This window comes from Mustela nivalis (genome assembly GCF_964662115.1).
Source record: "Mustela nivalis genome assembly, chromosome: 1".
Lineage (NCBI taxonomy): Eukaryota > Metazoa > Chordata > Mammalia > Carnivora > Mustelidae > Mustela > Mustela nivalis.
The window spans coordinates 48,645,629-48,666,548 of record NC_139020.1 but is presented as its reverse complement, the minus strand read 5'-3'; the positions used below and the strand labels follow the sequence as shown (position 1 = coordinate 48,666,548).

Sequence of the window (20,920 nt, the reverse complement as noted above, 5' to 3'; positions counted from 1 at the left end):
CTATATTTGATTATAGCAGTACTTAAAATCTTTGCGGATTTGATTCATGCTGTTTGTTTCCACTAGCTCTGGTTCATAGTGTCTTGCTTGTGTGTTTGTTTGTTTGTTTGTTTGTTTGTTTTGATCTGTGCACAATGAATTCATATTCTTTAAAACTTTGTGGGAAATGTTTTGAGTTCTGGGTTGAAGTGTTTTCTACAGAGAAAACATTGGATTCTTAAAATGCTGAGGGCATTACCGGTCTGGGATTGCTTTAAATTCTGAGCCTGAGGATTTTTTGACTATGAAACTGCTATATATTCAACAAAAAATCCCACCAAATTAAGCTTGGTTTGTAGTCATGACTAATCAGGAAGGATTTCTTACTTCCTTCACTCAGTGTTGGAGTACCAAGTATATTTAAAGTAATACTTTAAATATTTCTCTCTCTCTCACTTTTTTAAAAGTAAGTAGGTCAAATTAGGGTACCTTAGTTGGCCATATTGCTGGATGTGGAAGTCCATCCCTGTCATAATTTTTCTTTCTTTTGGTTCGTAACCCTCCCATGAGCTTCCCTGGTATAATCTGAAATTGGCCCCTGTACCAAAGAAACAGGCAGGCCATTCCAAGCTGGTAGGTGGCAGTTTTAACAAGCAAAGGGCACTTATATATGAGGCTCGTCTTGGGCGGCAGCAAGATGAGTGGAACTCTGAACCTCCCCAAAACCAAACTTAAAAGATTAGAAAGATGCCTTAACTGGGTCCTATCACATTAGTATAGATGTTTTCAGTATCACATCACTGTCTCACAGCTATGTCCTTAGAGCAGCCTCAGGGAGCAGGAAAGGCAAATGGCACCCTCATTCCAAGGATGGGGAGGGGTGAGGAGCCTTTGCCTTAGAGTCCAGGTCACAGGTCAGCTGGAGAGCACATCTTTTTGATGATGTTCTCTAACACTATCTATAACCAACTGTTGTGTCCATTTTTTTCTTTTTTTTGTTTTTAATTTTGGTAAACACACATTATAAAGTTTATCCTCTTAATGACTTTCAAGTATTAACTCTGTTTACTTTGTTGTGTAATGGATCTCTGGAACTTTCTCTTTTTTTTGCAAAGTTGTCCATTTTGATTAAAATGTTTTGCAGAATCTATATATGTGTATGTGAAAAGGCTGGAGTTAAAAAATACTGAAATTATTTGCCATTTCTCTTGGCAGAATTATGAGTGACTTAAAACTTGTGGGTTTTTATGTTGTATAGTGAACATGACTTTGCCTTTGGAAAAAATTGTTTTACATATTTAAAGTGTTACTTGGAACAGGGTTAATTCTTTTGTGGGAAATTTTTTCTTATGACTTCAAACTTAAAGAAATTAAATAGGTGCTAAGTAGAAGTCCAAAATATGTTATTCTGTTTGTGGCTTTTGTTTGTTTTTTGAAAGAAACACTTACCTCAAGCTTAATTAACTTGGTCATATTTTGTAGCAAAAGTAACATGGCTTCAGCCTATTTAATTACCAACTTACCTAGGATGACTGAATTAGCCGTAATGATGATGTCCATGTGTAGTGCCTTCAGTTTGCAGTGGGACTATTAATATACCTCACAGTTTAGGGCTTCCCTTCTTTGTCCATCATTTATGGACTACATTTTATGTACCTTCAGTCAAAACTGAAAAATAGAGCAAATGTGAGTTTTTAAAAGGTTGCTCTCCCTCTTTATTTTGGTAAAAGATCTCTAAGATAAACTGTAATACCAGAAAAGCAAGGCATAGGACAGTGTATGTAATATGCTACCAACTGTAAGAAGGGGGAATAAGATTATTTGCTTAACTGTATAAAGAAGCTCTGAAAGCTGTACGGATTCTTAATCATACTGATTGTGGAGATGGAGTTGGACTTAATACTCTTTTATCTTCCAATTTTTGAATCATGAATATTAATGGCTTTTGAAGGTGAAGTATTGAGAACTTAGAAATAAACTACGTTTATTTTCTCACATAAAATAAGAATGTCATAACTCCTGTGTGTAATTATTTCCTTCCTTAGACCAGGAATAGGCAAACTGTAGCCCAAAGGGGAAAGACTCCCTTCCCTCCCTTTTTGTAAATAAAGTTGTATTGGAATACAGCCATGCTCATTTGTGTGTGTAATATCTTTGGCCACTCTTTTCAGCTACAGTGGCAGAGTTAAGTAGTTAAAACAGACACCTTATGGCCTACAGTAATTATTAATCTGATTCTTTACAGGAAAATTGTGCAGACCCCTATGTTAGATCTTGTTCTTAAATTTTCAGTAGTACAGCCCTTTGTTCATGATCATATTTTTATATAGACTATATATTATTAAAATATGCAGTTATACTTACAGAAGTGAGGTTAGGGGACAGGTTGGTTGAACCCTGCCTACTCACCTGCCTCCCTCTCTTTTTTTACCCTCCATTCTCCAGCAGCTGTTTCTTGAGGGGAATTTGAGGAACCCCCGGGGTTCTAAGGAGTACAGTTTGAAAATGACTGCCTTACAACAACTCTTTGAGGTAGTAAGTCTGATATTATTTTCTATTTTAGGTATTGAGAGACTCGGCTCATAGAAGTGAGTTAGTCAAGGCTTATTAAACAACCAGAACACAAAACAAGTCCAGAGTGTTTAATTGCAGAATAAATGGTCATATTTGCCTTTTTGCATTTGTATTTTATTTTATATTGTCATAATCATGTATTAATTGTTTTTCTAAAGTGTTTTAGTGGTTATTTAACTTTTTTGTACCCCCCTCCTTTTTTTTTTTGTTCCATGTAGGTTTTTGTAAGGCAAGCTTCCTTCCTTTATTGGAATTTGCCTATACTTCTGTGCTAAGTTTTGACTTCTGTAGCATGGCCGATGTAGCCATCTTGGCACGCCATCTTTTCATGTCGGAAGTTTTAGAAATCTGTGAAAGTGTACATAAACTAATGGAAGAGAAGCAACTAACAGTGTATAAGAAGGGTGAGGTCCAAACGGTTGCATCTACCCAGGACTTACCAGAACCCAATGGAAATACTGCACCTCCTGTGGCTAGCAGCGAGGGAACCACAACATTATCTACTGAACTTGGGGATTGTGAAATTGTACTGTTGGTGAATGGAGAATTGCCTGAAGCTGAGCAGAATGGAGAGCCAGGACAACACCCTGAACGCCAGGTTTCTTCAGAGGCTCAAGCCACTCTGTCACCAGCAGGCTGTGTAACTGGTTCCCATCCTGAAATGGAGTCTGTGGATTTAGCAACAAAAATTGATGACACAGAACAAGAAACTTTAAACAGCAAAGATAGCACACTTTCTAATATTCATCCCAAACTTTCAGAAGAGAATGTAATCAGTAGCTCTCCAGAAAACAATGGTATGGGAAATGACACATCAACTGAAGATATCTGTGCTGAGGACATTCCAGAATCAATGCAGAACCTTGGCCAGTCTTTAAAAGAGCAAGAAAATCTAATCGCACTGACAACAAAGACAGACCTGGGCCCTGATGATGAAACTTACAGAAGCAGGCTTCGGCAGCGTTCTGTTAATGAAGGGGGGTATATCCGACTACACAAAGGAATGGAGAAAAAGCTGCAAAAACGGAAGGCCATTCCGAAGTCAGCAGTTCAGCAGGTATAATGAAGAGGTTACCTTTGTGGTTTTCGCTTTAAGTCAAAAAGCATTCTGTTCATAAACTTAATACCTGTCATGAGAATTATTTTGGAAGGAAGAGCAGTAGGTGTAGGAAAGCAATACCAATATTAATACCAAATAAATACCAATGTTAATAAGATAATATTAATTTGACTTTAAAAATTAAAATGAATTGGGATGCCTGGGTGGCTCAGTTGGTTAAGGGTCTTCCTTCAGCTCAGGTCATGCACCTGGCGTCCTGGGATTGAGTCCCGCGTCAGGCTTCCTGCTCAGCAGGGACTCTGCTTCTCCCTCTGCCTCTGCCCCTCTCCCCTGCTCGTCCTGTCTCTTGCTTGCATGTGTGTGCGCTCTCTCTCTCTTTCAAGTAAATAAATAAAATCTTTTTTAAAAAAAATGAATATATTTACTTAGATTGTGTTTTTTGTCTCTTAATTAGGTAGCCCAGAAATTAGTTCAAAGAGGGAAAAAGATGAAACAGCCAAAAAGGGATACTAAAGAGAATACTGAAGAAGCAGCATCCCATAAATGTGGGGAATGTGGAATGGTTTTTCAGAGACGATATGCCCTTATAATGCACACACTGAAGCATGAAAGAGCTAGAGATTACAAATGTCCGGTAAGTAACTGGAAAGCTAATTGAAAATGGCTCTAACTTCGTGATAAACAGAATGCAGTTCACTGATTCATTGTTATTCTACTACTTGTGTTCTCTCAGTAAACACTGAGAGACACTCAGAACACTGTCTACTTTATATTGCTATGTAAGAGTTATCTTCTGATTTGTATGTTATTTCTTTGATTTCCCACCATCGTGAAAAAAAAACAAAAAACAGTGATGTATCTTTGCTTCTTCCTAATACTACCCTAGTAAGACAGGACTGAGATTATCATTTTAAAAAATTATAAGCTCAGGGGCACCTGGCAGTCTCAGTCAGTAGAGCATGTGACTCTTGATCTCAGAAGGTCATTGGTTCGAGCCCCACATTAAGGGTAGAGATTACTTAAAAAATAAATAAACTTTAAAAATTTAAAAATATAAGCTCATAGAAGGGTAAAGAGTACAGAAGAGGAAATCTTAACAACTACACGCTGGCCCCTGATAAATAGAGGGAACAATTGATATAGCAGATTTGAAAGGTCTCATTCCCAGGCTTTCAGTGGGGAAAGCTGAAGAATCTGTCCAAATTGTATTATAGAAGTACCAAATGCCTCAGGAATTAGTGTTACTAGCTACTTTGAAAGTAGAAGTGAGTCTGGTTGTTAGAAACTTTTCAAGAAGCAGCTTAATCACCATTGCTCCCTCAGCCAAAGAGCGGTCTTCTACTTCCTGGGAGAGAGAAAACCATAACTGCTCTGAGGGTGAATGCACTATCTCCAAAACAAACTTAATGAATGTTGAAATTTTCAAGTTCTCTTAACCTACCGAAGTCCCAGAATATTAGCAGCAGATTCTTAGCCCCAAAACAGGGTTTCTCAGAGATAAGAAATCTGAAGCCCAGTAACAAAGGACCTGGAGGGTAGTGCTGAGCAAAGCCTGTGGTTGACAGCTTCCCCCGCACCCACCCGACTTACACAGAAATTCCAGTCAGTTTTTTAACATTGAAGTGTCAGTAGATGTCAGGCATCATCATTATAATATTTCAAGAAAGGGGTGCCTGGGTGGCTCAGTGGGTTAAGCCTCTACCTTCAGCTCAGGTCATGATCCCAGAGTCCTGGGATCGAGCCCTGCATCAGGCTCTCTGCTCAGCAGGGAGGCTGCTTCCTCCTCTCTTTCTGCCTGCCTCTCTGCCTACTTGTGATCTCTGTCTGTCAAATAAATAAACAAAATCTTAAAAGATATTTCAAGAAAAATATTTCAAGAAAAAGGAGCAACTTTGGGGGATCCACAAATATAAAAGTCTCAGAAAAATTGGAAAATAGACTAAATATCTCAGAAAATGATGCAAAAAACAAGCTAGAAAATGAGAGTAAAGAAATTTAGACAATTGGTGTAGGATGTCTAATATCCAAATAATAACAAACAGAAGATGGGGAGAAGGAAATCATTGGTGCATTAAGGAAAAATATCAGAACTTAAGTTTCCTTGTGAAAAAGGGCATGTTGAATTCCCACAACCATGGATGAAAGTAAATGTATGTCAAGATAAATTACAAAATCTTCAAATCAAGAGATAAAGAAAAAAATCTTATAAATAATGATACAGAAAAAGACCCATAGAAAGGATAAAGGTCAGAATGACTTCAGGCTTTTCGGCAGCAATAATGGAAACTACAAGACAAAGAAAGGCATAATGTCTTTAAAATTCTAAAGGGAAGTGATTTCCACCTTAAAATCAATAGCCGGATTATCAGTTATTTGTGATGGTAGAATAAGAACATTTTTAGACATCAAGGTGTCAAAAGTTTTACCTCCCAAACGCCTTTTGTCAAGAAGCTTATTGGCAGAGGTGTTCCATTAAAATGAACAAGACCTGGGAACTGGGAAACATGGGGTCCAATTCTACAGAGTCCAAGCATAGGAAACAACCAGTCCAGGTTGAAACAGGACAAAATGCCTTGACAGAAATCCCTTTCTTAGGGTGATGCCTTTCAGTCTGCTCTTAGTAGATTAACTGAGGGAAGGGTTTGATGATGAATTAGCAGAAAATATAAAGAGAAATAAGCAAAACAGGAAAAAAAAAGGAAAGAGAATCATAGTGTACTATATGACCTAGCTGTAGTAATAACTACATCATTGAAAAAATGTTGAACATGAAAACTGGTCAAAAAAAGTAAGATAACAAGAAGCATCTGCATAGGTGTAGAGTGGAGGGGTGAAGGGAGAGAGCCCTCATCCATTATTCATGTTTCTTAGAGTTACCAAAATAAGCATCATAAGAGAGTTTAAAAAAAAAAAAAAAGAAAAAAGGCAGAAAAGTAGTAGACCAAAAGAATTTTAAGGGTCATTACAGTTTTATCTTTCTCCTTTCTCTAACCCCTAGTTTTCCTCCATATAAATATTTACTACTCAAATGAGTACTATCTCTCTCTGTCCTACCATTCCTTCTAGACAGACCTGGTCTCCTCATTTGATGCCTTTCTTTATTGCTTCCTTGACTCCCTCTGTGGTTAGATTATAAACCTCCAGAGTAGGGGCTAGGTCTTGACCCCTTTCATCTTTGTATCTGATACTTAGCATATTGTTTTTTATTTAGGGTATGTGTTTATTGATTTGTATAATTATAACAAAATGGAAATTGAAATAGTCAAATTTAACATTGTTACAGAATTACATTTAGATGGAATTTACTTTTCTTGTAGTTGTGTAAAAAACAGTTTCAGTACAGTGCTTCCTTGCGAGCACATCTTATTCGACATACCAGAAAAGATGCACCCACTTCATCCTCTTCCAATTCTACGTCTAATGAGACATCGGGAACATCGTCTGAGAAGGGGAGAACCAAACGAGAATTTATATGTTCCATATGTGGAAGGACATTACCTAAATTATATTCTCTTCGAATACACATGTTAAAGCATACAGGTGTAAAGCCACATGCGTGCCAGGTAAGGCCATGAAGTTTAATTTATTATATAAAGAAGATTTGCACTTAACTGATGATAATACTGACTTATTCTGGAGTCACCCTTATTCCTGCAAAATGTCACAGAGAATTCTAGGACTTTTTCAGTTGCCTGAATTAAGGGTGTTTCCCAATTGTGTTCTTTCATTTGCTATTTAATTTGTTGTAATTTGAAATTAATCTACTAGGATACACATGCAACTCACTAAGATTCAGAAGATGTACTGGGTGAGAATAACAAATTCATCATCCCGTTCATCCCTTTAACCTTCAACAGGACCAGTCTGGACTGGAAAGGAACCCATGGTTTAAACAAATCTCCTTAGCAAAAATCCTGCCTAAGCTGTGTGCTTTTTAGAGCTGAGGACTGAGACTATTAAATGCCCAAATAAAACTTCTAAGTAAAGAATCCTGTGATTAGCCAGTTTAGGGCTATTTGAAAGAGTGAAAATTTTCTAATAGGCCCTATAGCCTTGTATAAAGCATGATCCATTTTTTCCCCAGTGAAATTTTTAATGTCCTCTCTCTCTTTTTTTTTTTAGCTTTTTATTATAAGAGAATAGAATAGACCCTCATGTACCCTTTATCTAGCTTTAGTAGTTATCAACACATAGTCAGCTGTGTTTTATGTATAGTGTCACTCACTGTCCCACTCCCCTGCCCCCTCATTTCTTTAGAAGCCATGTCCTAAGCATCATGTTATTCATAGACTTGAAAGTAAGTATTAACTGGGCCTCTGGTCTTTTCATGTAGAACTACTCAAAATGTGTGGTCCATGGAAGATAAGTACAGAAATTGAGAGTAGACATCTAGAAATTGTCATAGCAATTGACATTATTGTGACATTTTTATCATATTTAACAAAAAATGGATTGAAGAAAGGAAAAAAAAACTCGTTCTTCATCACAGAATTTGAGAAGCACTATTCTAGTCAGTGTAGCAAGAAATTAGTGTATTTTCTTGATTAAGTTCTCATGTCTCTTTTAATAGGTAAGGTATACTGTTTACTAGTCACACAAGGATATTGTGAGGGTCTTTTGTACTGCTTTGAGCTCCTCCAAGGATCACCTGGCTGTAAGAAAAGTAGCAATATTTGTTAAGTACTGAGTCAGAAGATGATCAGTCTGCTAATATCCTTGACATTTGTTTCAACTTTCAGTTTGTCATTTTGTTCATAAGTTTTTTTCTTTAAAATGGCATATACTTTCTCTCTCCTCATTCTTCAGAAACAGCCCTGACTTCTCTTTTCTGTTTTACCGGTTTAAACACCTGTGCTGTCTCAGGTCTGTGGAAAGACTTTCATCTATAAGCATGGTCTAAAATTACACCAGAGTCTCCATCAATCACAAAAGCAGTTCCAGTGTGAACTGTGTGTTAAGTCATTTGTTACCAAACGGAGTCTTCAAGAACATATGAGTATTCACACAGGTAATAAGAAATTTGTATTGACAAATAATTGACAGTTACACATTATATACTCTTAAGTTACTATTACACTGATTGTGCTATAATTATTTTAGAAATTATATCAATATACTAATGGCTCTATGTATGCAGTTTTTTATTAATGAAAGTAAGGCTAAAGGTTTTCTTAAATCTAGTTTTAGAGCTGTCTTACTGGTATAAAAATATTCATTGTTTTCCTCAGTATAGAAAAAAGTGTACTGAGTATTAAATTATGCATAATTTAGGGGCGCCTGGTGGCTCAGTAGGTTAAGCCTCGGCCTTCAGCTCAGGTCATGATCTCGGGGTCCTAGGATCGAGCCCCACATATGGCTCAGCGGGGAGCCTGTTTCCCCCCAACCCCTGTCTACCTCTCTGCCTATTTGTGATCTCTCTCTCTTTCTGTCAAGTAAATCAATAAAATCTTTTTAAAAATTTATGCATAATTTAGATCCAGGCACTTAAAGAAATGGTCATGATTTTAAAAAGTTGATGGGACACCTGTGTAGCTCAGGCATCTGCCTTTGGCTCTGGTTGTGATCCTCAGGGTCCTGGGATCAAGTCCTGCTTTGGGCTCCCTGCTCAGTGGGGAGTCTGCTTCTCCCTCTGCCTCTCCCTCTCTCTCTCAGAGAAGGGTATAGTGGCTCTAGAATTTGCATTCAAATATTACTACTCCAGATGATTATACAGGTAAATGACATTCTTTTTTTTTTTTTTTAATTTTTTTTTAAGATTTTATTTATTTGACAGAGATCACAAGTAGGCAGAGAAGCAGGCAGAGAGAGAGAGAGGAGGAAGCAGGCTCCCTGCAGAGCATAGAGTTTGACGTGGGGCTTGATCCCAGGAACCTGGGATCATGACAGGAGCCGAAGGCAGAGGCTTTAACCCACTGAGCCACCCAGGCTGCCCGGCACATGACATTCTTTGTGTAGTAGTAACCTTGCTAGTACTGTTGTTGAGAGGAAATAGAGATTTTTACCTTGTTTGTTGTTCTTCTGAGTAGATGACTGCCAAATGTAATAGCTTTTGTGTCCCCTTGATAAAATAACTTCCAAAGTAGGATGAAAATTGTTCTATTGGAAGAACACTTGATTGTTTGATTTATGTTGTGTTTTTTATTTTTTATAGGTGAGTCCAAGTACCTCTGCTCAGTTTGTGGAAAGTCTTTTCACAGGGGCTCTGGACTCAGCAAGCACCTAAAGAAACACCAGCCAAAGCCTGAGGTTCGAGGTTATCATTGTACTCAGTAAGTATTTAATAGGTAAACTGATCAGTTTCCTGTGTTCTTAGTAAATATATTTGAAGGTTCCCAAAAAAAGATACTTGAAGTCACTCTAGTTGATAACACTATTATATAATTGAGATTTGCTAAAGGAGTAGAGCTTACACACACACACACACACACACATATATATATCTGATGTGATAGATATGTGAATTAATTAAATAGGAGGAATCCTTTCACAATGGATACATAAACCATTATGATACACATTTTAAATGTCTTATAATTTTGTCAGCTATACATCTCAGATTCTCTTTTCTCCCTCTTTTTATTTTCCAAAGTCTCCTGAAATCTCTTTTATAATCAAGATAAAACTCACTTAACATAAAATTCATCATTTTAAAGTGTACAATTCACTGACTTTTAGTACATTTAGTACATTGTGCAATTAGACATCACCACTGTCTTACTCCAGAATGCCTTCACATTCAGCCAGGCTGTACGACTCTGTCTTGGCCTTCTCTTCCTGTTTGTGCAGTCAGCCAGAGATGAGAGCCTAGGGCCTTCTCAGGTTTTCTCTAAATATGTGTTGCCCTGGGCAAGTACATGGACTTCTCAATTCTTGGGAGTATGTAAGAGTTTTTCAAAGCCCCTAATGCACCACCATTTCATTCCCTAGCCTTTTCTCCCAAGCCCTTGGTTTGTATAGTGTTTGAACCAACCACACTTGCCCTGTGCGGCAGAGGCAAATACATTTGCTCTTAAATGTTTTCAGCAGACTTCTCCTTCCCTACAAAGCCCTCTTATCAACGTCTAACGATTTATTTTACTATTATATGTTTGCCTGGTTGCTTTACAGTTTTATTCAGTTTCCAGAGTTCTAGTAAAATTGATTCTCATAGTTTAGGCCAGTTTTGTCTACTGCTTTTGTGGAATAGTGGGCTTGTGGGGCTGCTGATTCTGGATATTTGCTGATATCACTTTGATCAGTCTTATTATAAAACAAAGATTTTATTATCAATAGATTTTTAGTTGCAAGTGAATGAAAACCCAATGTAAACTGGCTTGAAAGAAAGGTAAAGTTTAGGAGTCCAAATGGTTTAAGGTAAACGAGATTCATGCTCATCAGCACTTGATGTCTCCAAGGCTTTCTGGACAAGGCAGTCGCAATGGTTTCAGCCTCAAATCCTCTCGACTCCTAAATCACCAAGCTGCTTTTCTGGTAATTCCTATATATAGGTGTTGAGATCCACACCCATCAGATCTGGTTAAGTCATTTGATTATCCCTAATCAGGAATTATGGCCAAGGGAATGCCCGTCCTCTGATTGACTTAGGCCTGAGGCAGTTGCTTCATTTTATCTGTGGTCAACACTGTGGCCTACTCCTAACACATGAACAGAGAAAGGGAGAGGGTAAAAGTGGAGATTTTAGGTGGAGAAAGAAAATCAATGTCTTATAGCCCTTGAGAGCTTTGCGTGGTTCTTCTAAAATGTTTCTAGTACTAGAAATAAACCAGCAAAGGGAAAAAAGAGAGAGAGGGAGACAAACCAGGAAACAGACTCTGAACTGTAGAGAACAAACTGATGGTTACTGGAGGGGAGGTGGGTAGGGGATTGGATCAAACAGGTGATGGAGATGAAGGAGTGCACTTCTGTAGAGCACGGGTGTTGTATGAAGTGTTGAATCACTATATTGTACACCTGAAACTAGTATTACACTCTATGTTAACTAACTAGAATTTAAATAAAAATTTTTGAAAAATTAAAATGTTTCCAGTACTCCAGAGCTAAAAGAACTTAAAGCCCTGAAACCTTATTGCAAGATTGGAATAGTAACAAATTCTTGTGTTTTAAATTGGCATCATTTTGTAGAGTTCTAGAAACCCATTAGTATACTGAGTCTTGGAAATTTGTTTTAAAAAAAAGAATAAAGTGATCTGATTGGTTGAACTTTATTATTACAGATGTGAAAAAAGTTTCTTTGAAGCTAGAGATCTTCGTCAGCACATGAACAAACATCTTGGTGTGAAGCCATTCCAGTGCCAGTTTTGTGATAAGTGCTATAGTTGGAAGAAAGATTGGTATTCTCATGTGAAGTCTCATTCTGTCACTGAGCCTTACAGGTAGCAAATTTGAGCAGGATCTGAACTTACTTGAGATGGTATATGTACTTGGATTAAATTCTTTTGGATGCTTGTGCTTTGGGAAAAAAAATTTTTTTTTTTTTTTTTACCCCCATTATAGGTGTAATATATGTGGCAAAGAATTTTATGAGAAAGCATTATTTAGAAGGCATGTAAAGAAAGCTACGCATGGGAAAAAAGGAAGAGCAAAGCAGAACCTAGAACGGGTGTGTGAACAATGTGGAAGAAAATTCACTCAGTTAAGAGAGTATAGGAGACACATGAACAACCACGAAGGTAACTGTACTTAATATTATCTATATATATAAGTAGAATGAAAAGCACATCTAATAGTCTCTCTATACCAACCTTCTTGCCTGTTACCTCATCTTCCTTTGATAAGAGTTGAATCCCCATATTATGTGATACTTATTCAAGTGATTGAGGTGATCCTAAACCTGGGTGCCTAGTTATTATGTACATAGGTAGGTTCCTTCTTTAGTGAGCTTAATATTCTAGGTCAACATTTTTTTTTTTAAAGATTTTCTTTATCTACTTGACAGAGATCACAAGTAGAAACAGAGGCAGGCTCCCCGCTGAGCAGAGAGCCCAAGAGCCTGAGCCACCCAGGCGCCCCTAGGTCAACATTTTTATGCCGAACTGTACTATTGGAACCTTCTGTTACCTTATCCTAATATTATAGGATCACAGGGAAGGTTAAATGAGTCTGTGCATGGAAAATCAGAAGTTGTCTCTCAGTAACTTCTACTTCTGGGAACACCCGTGGAGAGATTAGATTGCAGAATCTTGTTCATTCTAAGGTACACCATTAAATCCTGAGTAAAGACTGCCGTAATCCATATAGAAAAGGGCTATTGGACTTAAAAGCATTATTTATCAGGGAACTTAAATATGTTTTGTTACTTGTACCTTATACACACACACACACACACACACACACTTCTCTCTCTCTCCTTCACTCTTTTTTAATAGGAGTCAAGCCATTTGAATGCTTAACATGTGGAGTAGCCTGGGCTGATGCCCGATCTCTAAAACGCCACGTCAGAACACATACTGGTGAACGGCCCTATGTCTGCCCCGTATGTAGTGAAGCCTACATAGATGCTCGAACACTCCGTAAACATATGACTAAATTCCACAGAGATTATGTGCCTTGCAAAATTATGCTGGAGAAAGATACCCTTCAGTTTCATAACCAAGGAACTCAAGTGGAGCATGCTGTTAGTATCTTAACAGCAGACATGCAGGAACAAGAAAGCAGTGGTCCTCAAGAACTGGAGACAGTGGTGGTGACGGGAGAGACCATGGAAGCACTGGAAGCTGTTGCGGCTACGGAAGAGTGTCCGTCAGTATCTACGCTCTCTGACCAAAGCATTATGCAAGTGGTTAATTATGTTTTGGCGCAACAGCAAGGACAGAAGCTCTCAGAAGTGGCAGAAGCTATTCAAACTGTTGAAGTAGAGGTGGCACACATTTCGGAAGCAGAGTGACTGTAGCGATGGAGATCAAAGAAGTGACATCCCAGGTGTACTGAACTCACAGAACATCTGTTCACACTGCAGTGTGTGACTGTCTGCCCAAAGTTTGTAGGTCAAGGCTCTGGGCTATTTGGTGATGTTTGAATTTCTGAACGGTTTGTCTGGCTAATGGGTTCTATTGAAAAATCCATTTATTGTAAAGGAATTGAAAGCAAATTTACTTGATGGTAATGGTTTATCATGGTGTACTTTTTATGAATTAATGTTTATAAAGGACTGGACTAAATTAAAAACTGTATAGTTTCACTTGCATTTTGACATTATTATATACTTTGAGTTTAAAAGGCTGCACTAGTCAGATCTTCTTCTCTTTTATTCTCAAAATAGAGAGGTTCTGTGATTTCATTTGCCCTGTTTATAGGTTCAAAAAAATTCTAATATAAAGCATTTTAGTAGGATGCGTAAGTATATTACATTTTTAAAATGCTTCAAATCTGTGATTCTTGACTTACTATTTATTTTAACCCCTTATAAGTCAGGGATTTATTCTATTTTAAAGCACTTAATGAGTTATATGTTGTAATCAAGTTTGCACAGTATACTTAACCTAGATGGGGAACCCTTAAGTAAATAGCTGATATTTTAAAATGCCATTAAAATGCATGAAATGCCTATTAAAGCCTTACTATATACTATCTCTTCAAGGCAAGTAAATTGACCATGAGCAAAGGACACTGTTATTAAACATTGTTGATGGGAAATTTCTCCTTGATAACATGGGACAATGAATGAAAAAAAAACTCATTCTTTTGCTGAAGAATGAACAAATTAAAACTAGATTTGGTATGTTTGCAGCTTTTGTATCATGTTTAATCGTTCAATTTTGTTGAAAAACTGCAATTTAGAAATAGGATAGCAATACGGACCTCTACAGTGGTCCTGTGTGGATACTGTATAATTGTCAAGTAACTTCAGACTATTGAAAAGTCTTCAAGTCAGCCCTCATTTTAGTATACTATATAAAGAAGTTAATTGATTATGGTCCACCAAATTGTTGAAAGTAAATTATTTTTAAAAGTTATGTGAGAATTATTAATTTGTGTGTTTGATTTTTAAATTCCCACTTCTAGAAGCTATCCAGTTTTCTGACCTTCAAAATAACCTTGGGGAGATGCCACATTTCTCTCCTGTAGGAAACTACCACTCAAACTATAATTGTTAAAATTAAACTTTTTACTTTAGGTATTAGAAGCTAATATAAGGTATAAAAAATGAAGATATAAGCAAAATCACAAGTAAATCATTCCTAAAGCACAAGAAAAGAATGTGCCTTGATGTACATATATTATTAAGATATTTATTCCAGTTTACTTTAAAAAATGGCTGAAAAGATAAAGACTAAATGTGATACCATGCATGCATTATACCTGCATATGTAATATTTGCATTTGCAAATTTCCCATTGTTACTATAGCTGTGTGGCTGACTTTCAATTTTAAGTGAATTGACATACAGTCTATAACTTTATAATGGCTGCTTGTTTATCATACCTTTCAGTTAGTGAAAATGTATTTCAACCTAACTAAAATTTGGAATTGTGTCTTTTATGTTCCATCTTCACCATTGTTACTAGATTTAGTTAATTGTATAAGACCATTAATGTATATCCAAAATTGTAAATAAAAGATGTTGAATCTTGTTTAAAAGCACAAGCTTTGGAGTTGACCTTGTCACTTTTCTCTTCATAACTCAGTTGCTGTCATAAATCAGTTATGTTATTAAAGTTAATCCATTTTTAAAGGCAAGGGGAATTGAATACATTAAAAAATAACCATTGGGTAAAAACATAATATTAAAACTTCTTACTCATAAACAAAATTTTCCCACAAAATTGGAAGTAGTGTGATTTACTAAATGTGTAGAGTTACAGGGTTACCAGTAGGCTCAGTTGGTAGAACACGTGACTCTTGGTCTTGAGGTAGTGAGTTCAAGCCCCATGTTGGACGTGACTTTTCACAAAATGTGTAGCATTACATAAGTCCGTGTAGAAACAAGTGTTAAGGTTGCAAAAATTCAGTTTTATGTTGCCATGGGGGAAGCTTCTGTATTTCATTTACAATTCTTTCTTAGAAACATGCATTGCTTTGTTGTCAGGTGACTCTCCGCTAATTGTGTGGGGACCCCTGGTTAAATGTACTTAAGACTCCTGCTGCCAAGCAGTTTGAGTCATAGCTGTTAGTCACTGAAATGTATAAATTGATAGCAATGAATTAATTCTCTGACATGGGTTTTAATCTGTTTTATTAACAGTGGCTATATACAGAATTTCACAAGGTTGCCTAAACTGCTGAACTTAAAGCTAATCCAAAAGTTCAGTGTTTTGTCTTTTTTGATGCATTGATGCAAACTCTCTGTGCATGCATGATATTTCCTGCTCATGATTCTTCTTGTCAAACCTGTAATCTCTTGGAAATTCCTAAACAGTTTTACATCTAATGCTTCGAACATACATAATAAAAGCCTTTGCTTCCTCTTGATCTTATATATTGATCAATTAGAGTTTGTAGAAGCTTGTGGAGCAAAGATGCATAAGTAACATTTTTAAAAAAGACTTACTTATTTTTTTGACAGATAGAGAGCACAAGCAGGCAGAATAGCAGGGAGAGGGAGAGGCGGAAGCAGACTCCCCGCCAAGCAGGGAGCCCGATGCAGGACTTGATCCCGGACCCCTGGCATCATGACCTGAGCTGAAGGCAGATGCTTAATGACTGAGCCACCCAAGCACCCCTAACTAACGTATTTAATCAGTTTAAATATACCATGCTTATAATGTATTACTTGATGTTCTGAAGTTTAAATATGACTGCTTACTGAGTTTTTCCTCAAGAGTCTTAGGGGATTTTGGAGTATGAACTAACCTCCAATAGGGCCTCATCTTTGGGAAGCCTGTGCAACCCTCATGGGTTGAAGAATGAGTCCTTCCAGATCGTTTTTTTTTTTTAAGATTTTATTTATTTGTCAGAGAGAGAGAGGGAGAGCGAGCAAACACAGGCAGACAGAATGGTAGGCAGAGGCAGAGGGAGAAGCAGGCTTCCTGCCGAGCAAGGAGCCCAATGTGGGACTGGATCCCAGGACGCTGGGACCATGACCTGAGCTGAAGGCAGCTACTTAACCAGCTGAGCCACCCAGGCGTCCCTTTTCCAGATCATTTTTGAATTTGCTTCTGCTAGGTTGCTCAAGAGTGTTCATGGTTAGGTACTATTTTTATATTAATTCTCCGACTATGGTTTCCTGGACCAGCACCTATAAATTTGAGCTTCAGGCCAGTTTGGGAGCAAGCTGGCTATTCTAAATCTTTTTTTTTTTTTTTTAAGATTTTATTTATTTATTTGACAGAGAACATAAGTAGGCAGAGAGTCAAGCATAGAGAGAGGAGGAAGCAGGCTCCCTGCTGAGCAGAGAGCCTGATCTGGGGCTCGATTCCAGGACCCTGAGATCATGACCTGAGCTGAAGGCAGAGGCTTAACCCACTGAGCCACCCAGGTGCCCCTGGCTATTCTGAATCTTCAAGGGAGGTTTTTGCCCACTGACAGCCCAGGCTGGGATGGACAAATACCCGTATCTGCCTGGACTGGTGAGCTGAGTTTTTTTCCTGACTGTCTTTCACTGAAGATGTAGCTCTTCAGTGGTCCCATTGTTTTGTTTTGTTTTGTTTACTTTTTAAGTAGGCTCCCTGCCCAACTTGGGGCTTGAACTCACAACCCTGAAATCAAGAGTCATGTGCTCTACCAGCTGAGCCAGCCAGGAGCTCCGATGGATCTCAGTATTGTGTTTAATTTATTTTTCCAATTTCTGTAGACCTAAATGCTGATGGTATTGCCTTCTAGCTATCACAAGCCCCCCTCTGAGACTGCCCATCCAGTCTACCACAAGACTACTACTACAAGTTCAACTCTCTTTCCTCTTATCTGGGGACTCTGGGACATTTCCTTTCTTACAAACTTAGTATTATGACTTTCAAAGGAGTTTGTTACATTTTATCAAGTGGAGAGTTAATTTCATGTAGTTTGACCTCTTCCAAAGTCTGGAAACCAAATAGCATCTCTTTAAATATTTTCCCTTCTGGTTACTTTATATTTTTGTAAGTTTTATTTCTACCCTCAATACCTCTTTCATTTTCCCCATCTTTTTCTCACTTCCTGATAACCTTCTTGGAGTTCCTCAACCTAATCTGTAACTGTTCTTACTCCATTATCTCTTATTCATTTTAAAATTGTATTTCTTATCTTAGTATTTCCGATTAGTTCTTCATTTTCCTGCTTCCCTTTTCCATTCATCTTATCTTGCTGTTTGGGCGTGTTCTGTTCATTTTAAACTCTTACTGTGTCTATTCTGTGTGCTCTCCAAAAAAAAGTATGTGTATATACAACTTCACTATTCTACCATTGATGGATATTTGAGTCATGTTCAGTTTGGGGTTATCCTGAGGAATGAAAGATTTTTATCCTCTTGGTATATACATGGGCATGCATTTCTTTTGGATACATAACTTAACAGTAGAATTTGAGTTACTTGGATTTGTGAACCAAAATATTTCCCAAAGAAGTTATACCAATCAATGTACTCTCAGCAGTTGTGGCTGCTCTGCATGCTTAGTACTTACTTTATCCATTCTGAGAGGAGTATGCTTAGTATCCCATGTAGTTTTAATTTACATTTCCCAGATGACTAGTAAAGCTGAACTCCTTTTCATTTATTTCTTGGCCATTTAGTAGCCTTTTTATGAGGCAATTGAATATCTTACCTATTTTCTACTTCTTTCTGAAAACAAGCTGTTTTGCAATTACCATCTCCTCTATTTTAGAGCTTGTCTTTTCATTCTATTAATGGTATCGGTTGATGAATGTTAAGTCTTTAATTTTAATGCGGTCCAGTTTATAAGCTTTTTTATGGTGTAGATTTCCCAATTGTGCACACAATTTTCTGGGTACTCTGATTTTTTCCATTGTTCAGCCATGCCATTTTATAAACGAAAGGTACATACATATGTAGATTTCTTTCTGGAATCTATTCTGCTTTTTTGCTTTATTCCTGTACACTTGCACAAATTCCTTGCAATACCAAGTTGCAACAATACTAAATCCTTATAGTACTTGCGACTACTACTACTATCTTAATACTATAGGTTTATAGTAATTTTAATATCTGATAGAGTAAACCCTCCTACTTTGTTCTTATTTCAAATTGTCTTGCATATTCTTTAACTATAAATTCTATAATGAATTTACCAATTTCTACAGTAAAATCCTGTTGGCATTTTCACTGGAATTGCATCAAACTTCTAGATCCATTTGGAGAGAATTGGTATCTTTTTAACTGAATTTTCACTCCACGAACACATTTCTTCACTTATGTAAGTCAATGTTTTAGTTTGTGTAAATATATTAGATACATTTTTATGCAATGGGCAAAATCTGTCCACAAAAAGCTACAGCAAAACATTCTAAAAGGTGAAATGTTTAAAATTTTCTGACATAGGAAGTAAGACCTTTTATCCAACAACCTTTCTAAATTCCCTTATTTAGTTTTTACTTTCTCCATACCCAATTATGTTATTTGGAAATAAGTTCTATTTCTCGAATTCTAGCTTGCCTTATTGCTTTCTATAAGACCTCCAGTACAATGTTTAGTTGGTGTGATAGTTGGCATCCTTTTTTCCCATCTCAGAGTGAAAATCTGAAATTAACATGGTGAGGCAGATAGCTTCAGAATGAAGGCTTATTGCCAGAAAAACCAACCATGTGATTAGAGAGTTAGAATTTTAGCTCCACCCCACAATCTCCAGAGGGGAGGGTTCTCCAGCTCCTAATTCATTAATTAATCATGCCCACGTAATGTAGCCTCCACAAAACCTAGAGACTTGTGAGAGTTCCTTGTTGCTGAACATAGAGCTGTACTAGGTGGGTGTCACACCCCAACCACAGGGATAGAAGGTCTTGTGCTCCCGCCTTCCAGACCTTGTCCTATAGGTCTCTTCCACATGGCTTTTCCTGGGTTGTATCCTTTATAATAAAACTGTAATTGTAAGTATAACACTTTAAGTGAGTTCTGTGATTTGTTCTACTAAATTATCAAAGGAGAAGCTCCATAGAAGCTCCCAAGTTTGTAGTCAGTCAGGCAGAAGAGTGGGTGGTTTAGGGAAATCCAAGACTTGCAGCTGGCATCTGAAGCAGCTGCAGTAGTCCTGTGGGACTGAGCTCTTCACTTGTGGGGTCTGTGTGAATTCTGGGTCTTGCCATAAATGAATTGTATGTAAAAGTCTGTGGTGTTTCAAACAAAACCTCTCCTTCCCCAACCATCTCTCAGTGAGGTGGAGACACCACTCTGATCTCCCACTGGCTCCCAGTCAGAGGGCTATTTATCTGGGAGGATCAAGACATCAGTTTTCCTTACTCTGCCCCCAGCTGTCTGTTTCTGAGCTAAGGCTGGTTATGTGTGGTTGAGAGGTGGCATTTCCCGTCTTCCATCCAGCCACCACTTGTGAAACAAAGGTTCTACCTGGGGCAAAGTGAGCTGAGAATACTGAGGCTCTGACCACTGTTGTCTCTGTTCATGAGGTGGTGTTGCCTTTCTTAAATGATTTTTCTCGAACACGTCTTTCATTTGGTGCTTAGCCATTTCAAGATACTTTAAATGGTTGCTTTTATATTTGTTTTTACAATTTTCAGTGGTTTCATTGCACAACTCATCTATCCTACAAGTTGATCCTCTTCCCAATCATTTTCAGTATTTCAGTATTCTTTTCAGGTGCACATGGGATATTCTTCAGAACAAATCACATGTTAGGCCATAAAACAAGACTCAATAAATTTAAGACTGAAATAGTATCAAGTAATTTTCTGACCACAACTGTATGAAACTAGAAATCAATTATAAGAGAAAAGCTAGAAAAAACATAAACACATGAAGGCTAAACAATATGTTACTCAACCACCAATGGGAGAACAAAGAAAGTAGAAAAGATAAAAAGAAAAGATTTTCTTTCTTTCTTTGAGAAGGGAAGAAAATGAGCAGGGGGAGGAGGTGGAGGGAAAGGGAGAAGCAGACTCCCCACTGAGCACGGAGACTGATGTAGGGCTCGATCCTGGGACTCTGGCGTCTTGGCCTGAGATGAAGGCAGTTGCCCAACTGAGCCAACCAAGTGCTCGGCAGCTGCTTTGTCTTAAATTACTCCTATCAGAGAGTGTAACGTCTCTGGTAAAAGCGATGATTCTAATTTTCTTCCTTAGGGCAACACATAGCCAATGCCTGCTATAGTATTAAATGGAATAGAATGAGAATTTTTTTTTTAATAGTGCTTTCTTAAAAAATATTTATTTGACAGAGCACAAGCAGGGGCAGAGGGAGAGGGAGAAGCAGACTCCCCACTGAGCAGG

General features: G+C 37.6%; 1 protein-coding gene across 1 annotated transcript in view; it reads left to right on the top strand.

Moving 5' to 3' along the window:
• ZBTB11 (zinc finger and BTB domain containing 11) overlaps nucleotides 1-15,193 on the top strand; it is a 32,580-nt gene extending 17,387 nt beyond the window's left edge. Inside the window, exons 5-12 of the mRNA XM_082696183.1 lie at nucleotides 2,772-3,610; nucleotides 4,068-4,247; nucleotides 6,931-7,176; nucleotides 8,477-8,621; nucleotides 9,765-9,882; nucleotides 11,827-11,985; nucleotides 12,107-12,282; nucleotides 12,979-15,193. Of these exons, the coding sequence (XP_082552309.1) occupies nucleotides 2,772-3,610; nucleotides 4,068-4,247; nucleotides 6,931-7,176; nucleotides 8,477-8,621; nucleotides 9,765-9,882; nucleotides 11,827-11,985; nucleotides 12,107-12,282; nucleotides 12,979-13,496 (2,381 nt within the window). The 3' untranslated portion in view covers nucleotides 13,497-15,193. The remainder of the gene's footprint in view (nucleotides 1-2,771; nucleotides 3,611-4,067; nucleotides 4,248-6,930; nucleotides 7,177-8,476; nucleotides 8,622-9,764; nucleotides 9,883-11,826; nucleotides 11,986-12,106; nucleotides 12,283-12,978) is intronic.
• Nucleotides 15,194-20,920: the final 5,727 nt, after the last annotated feature.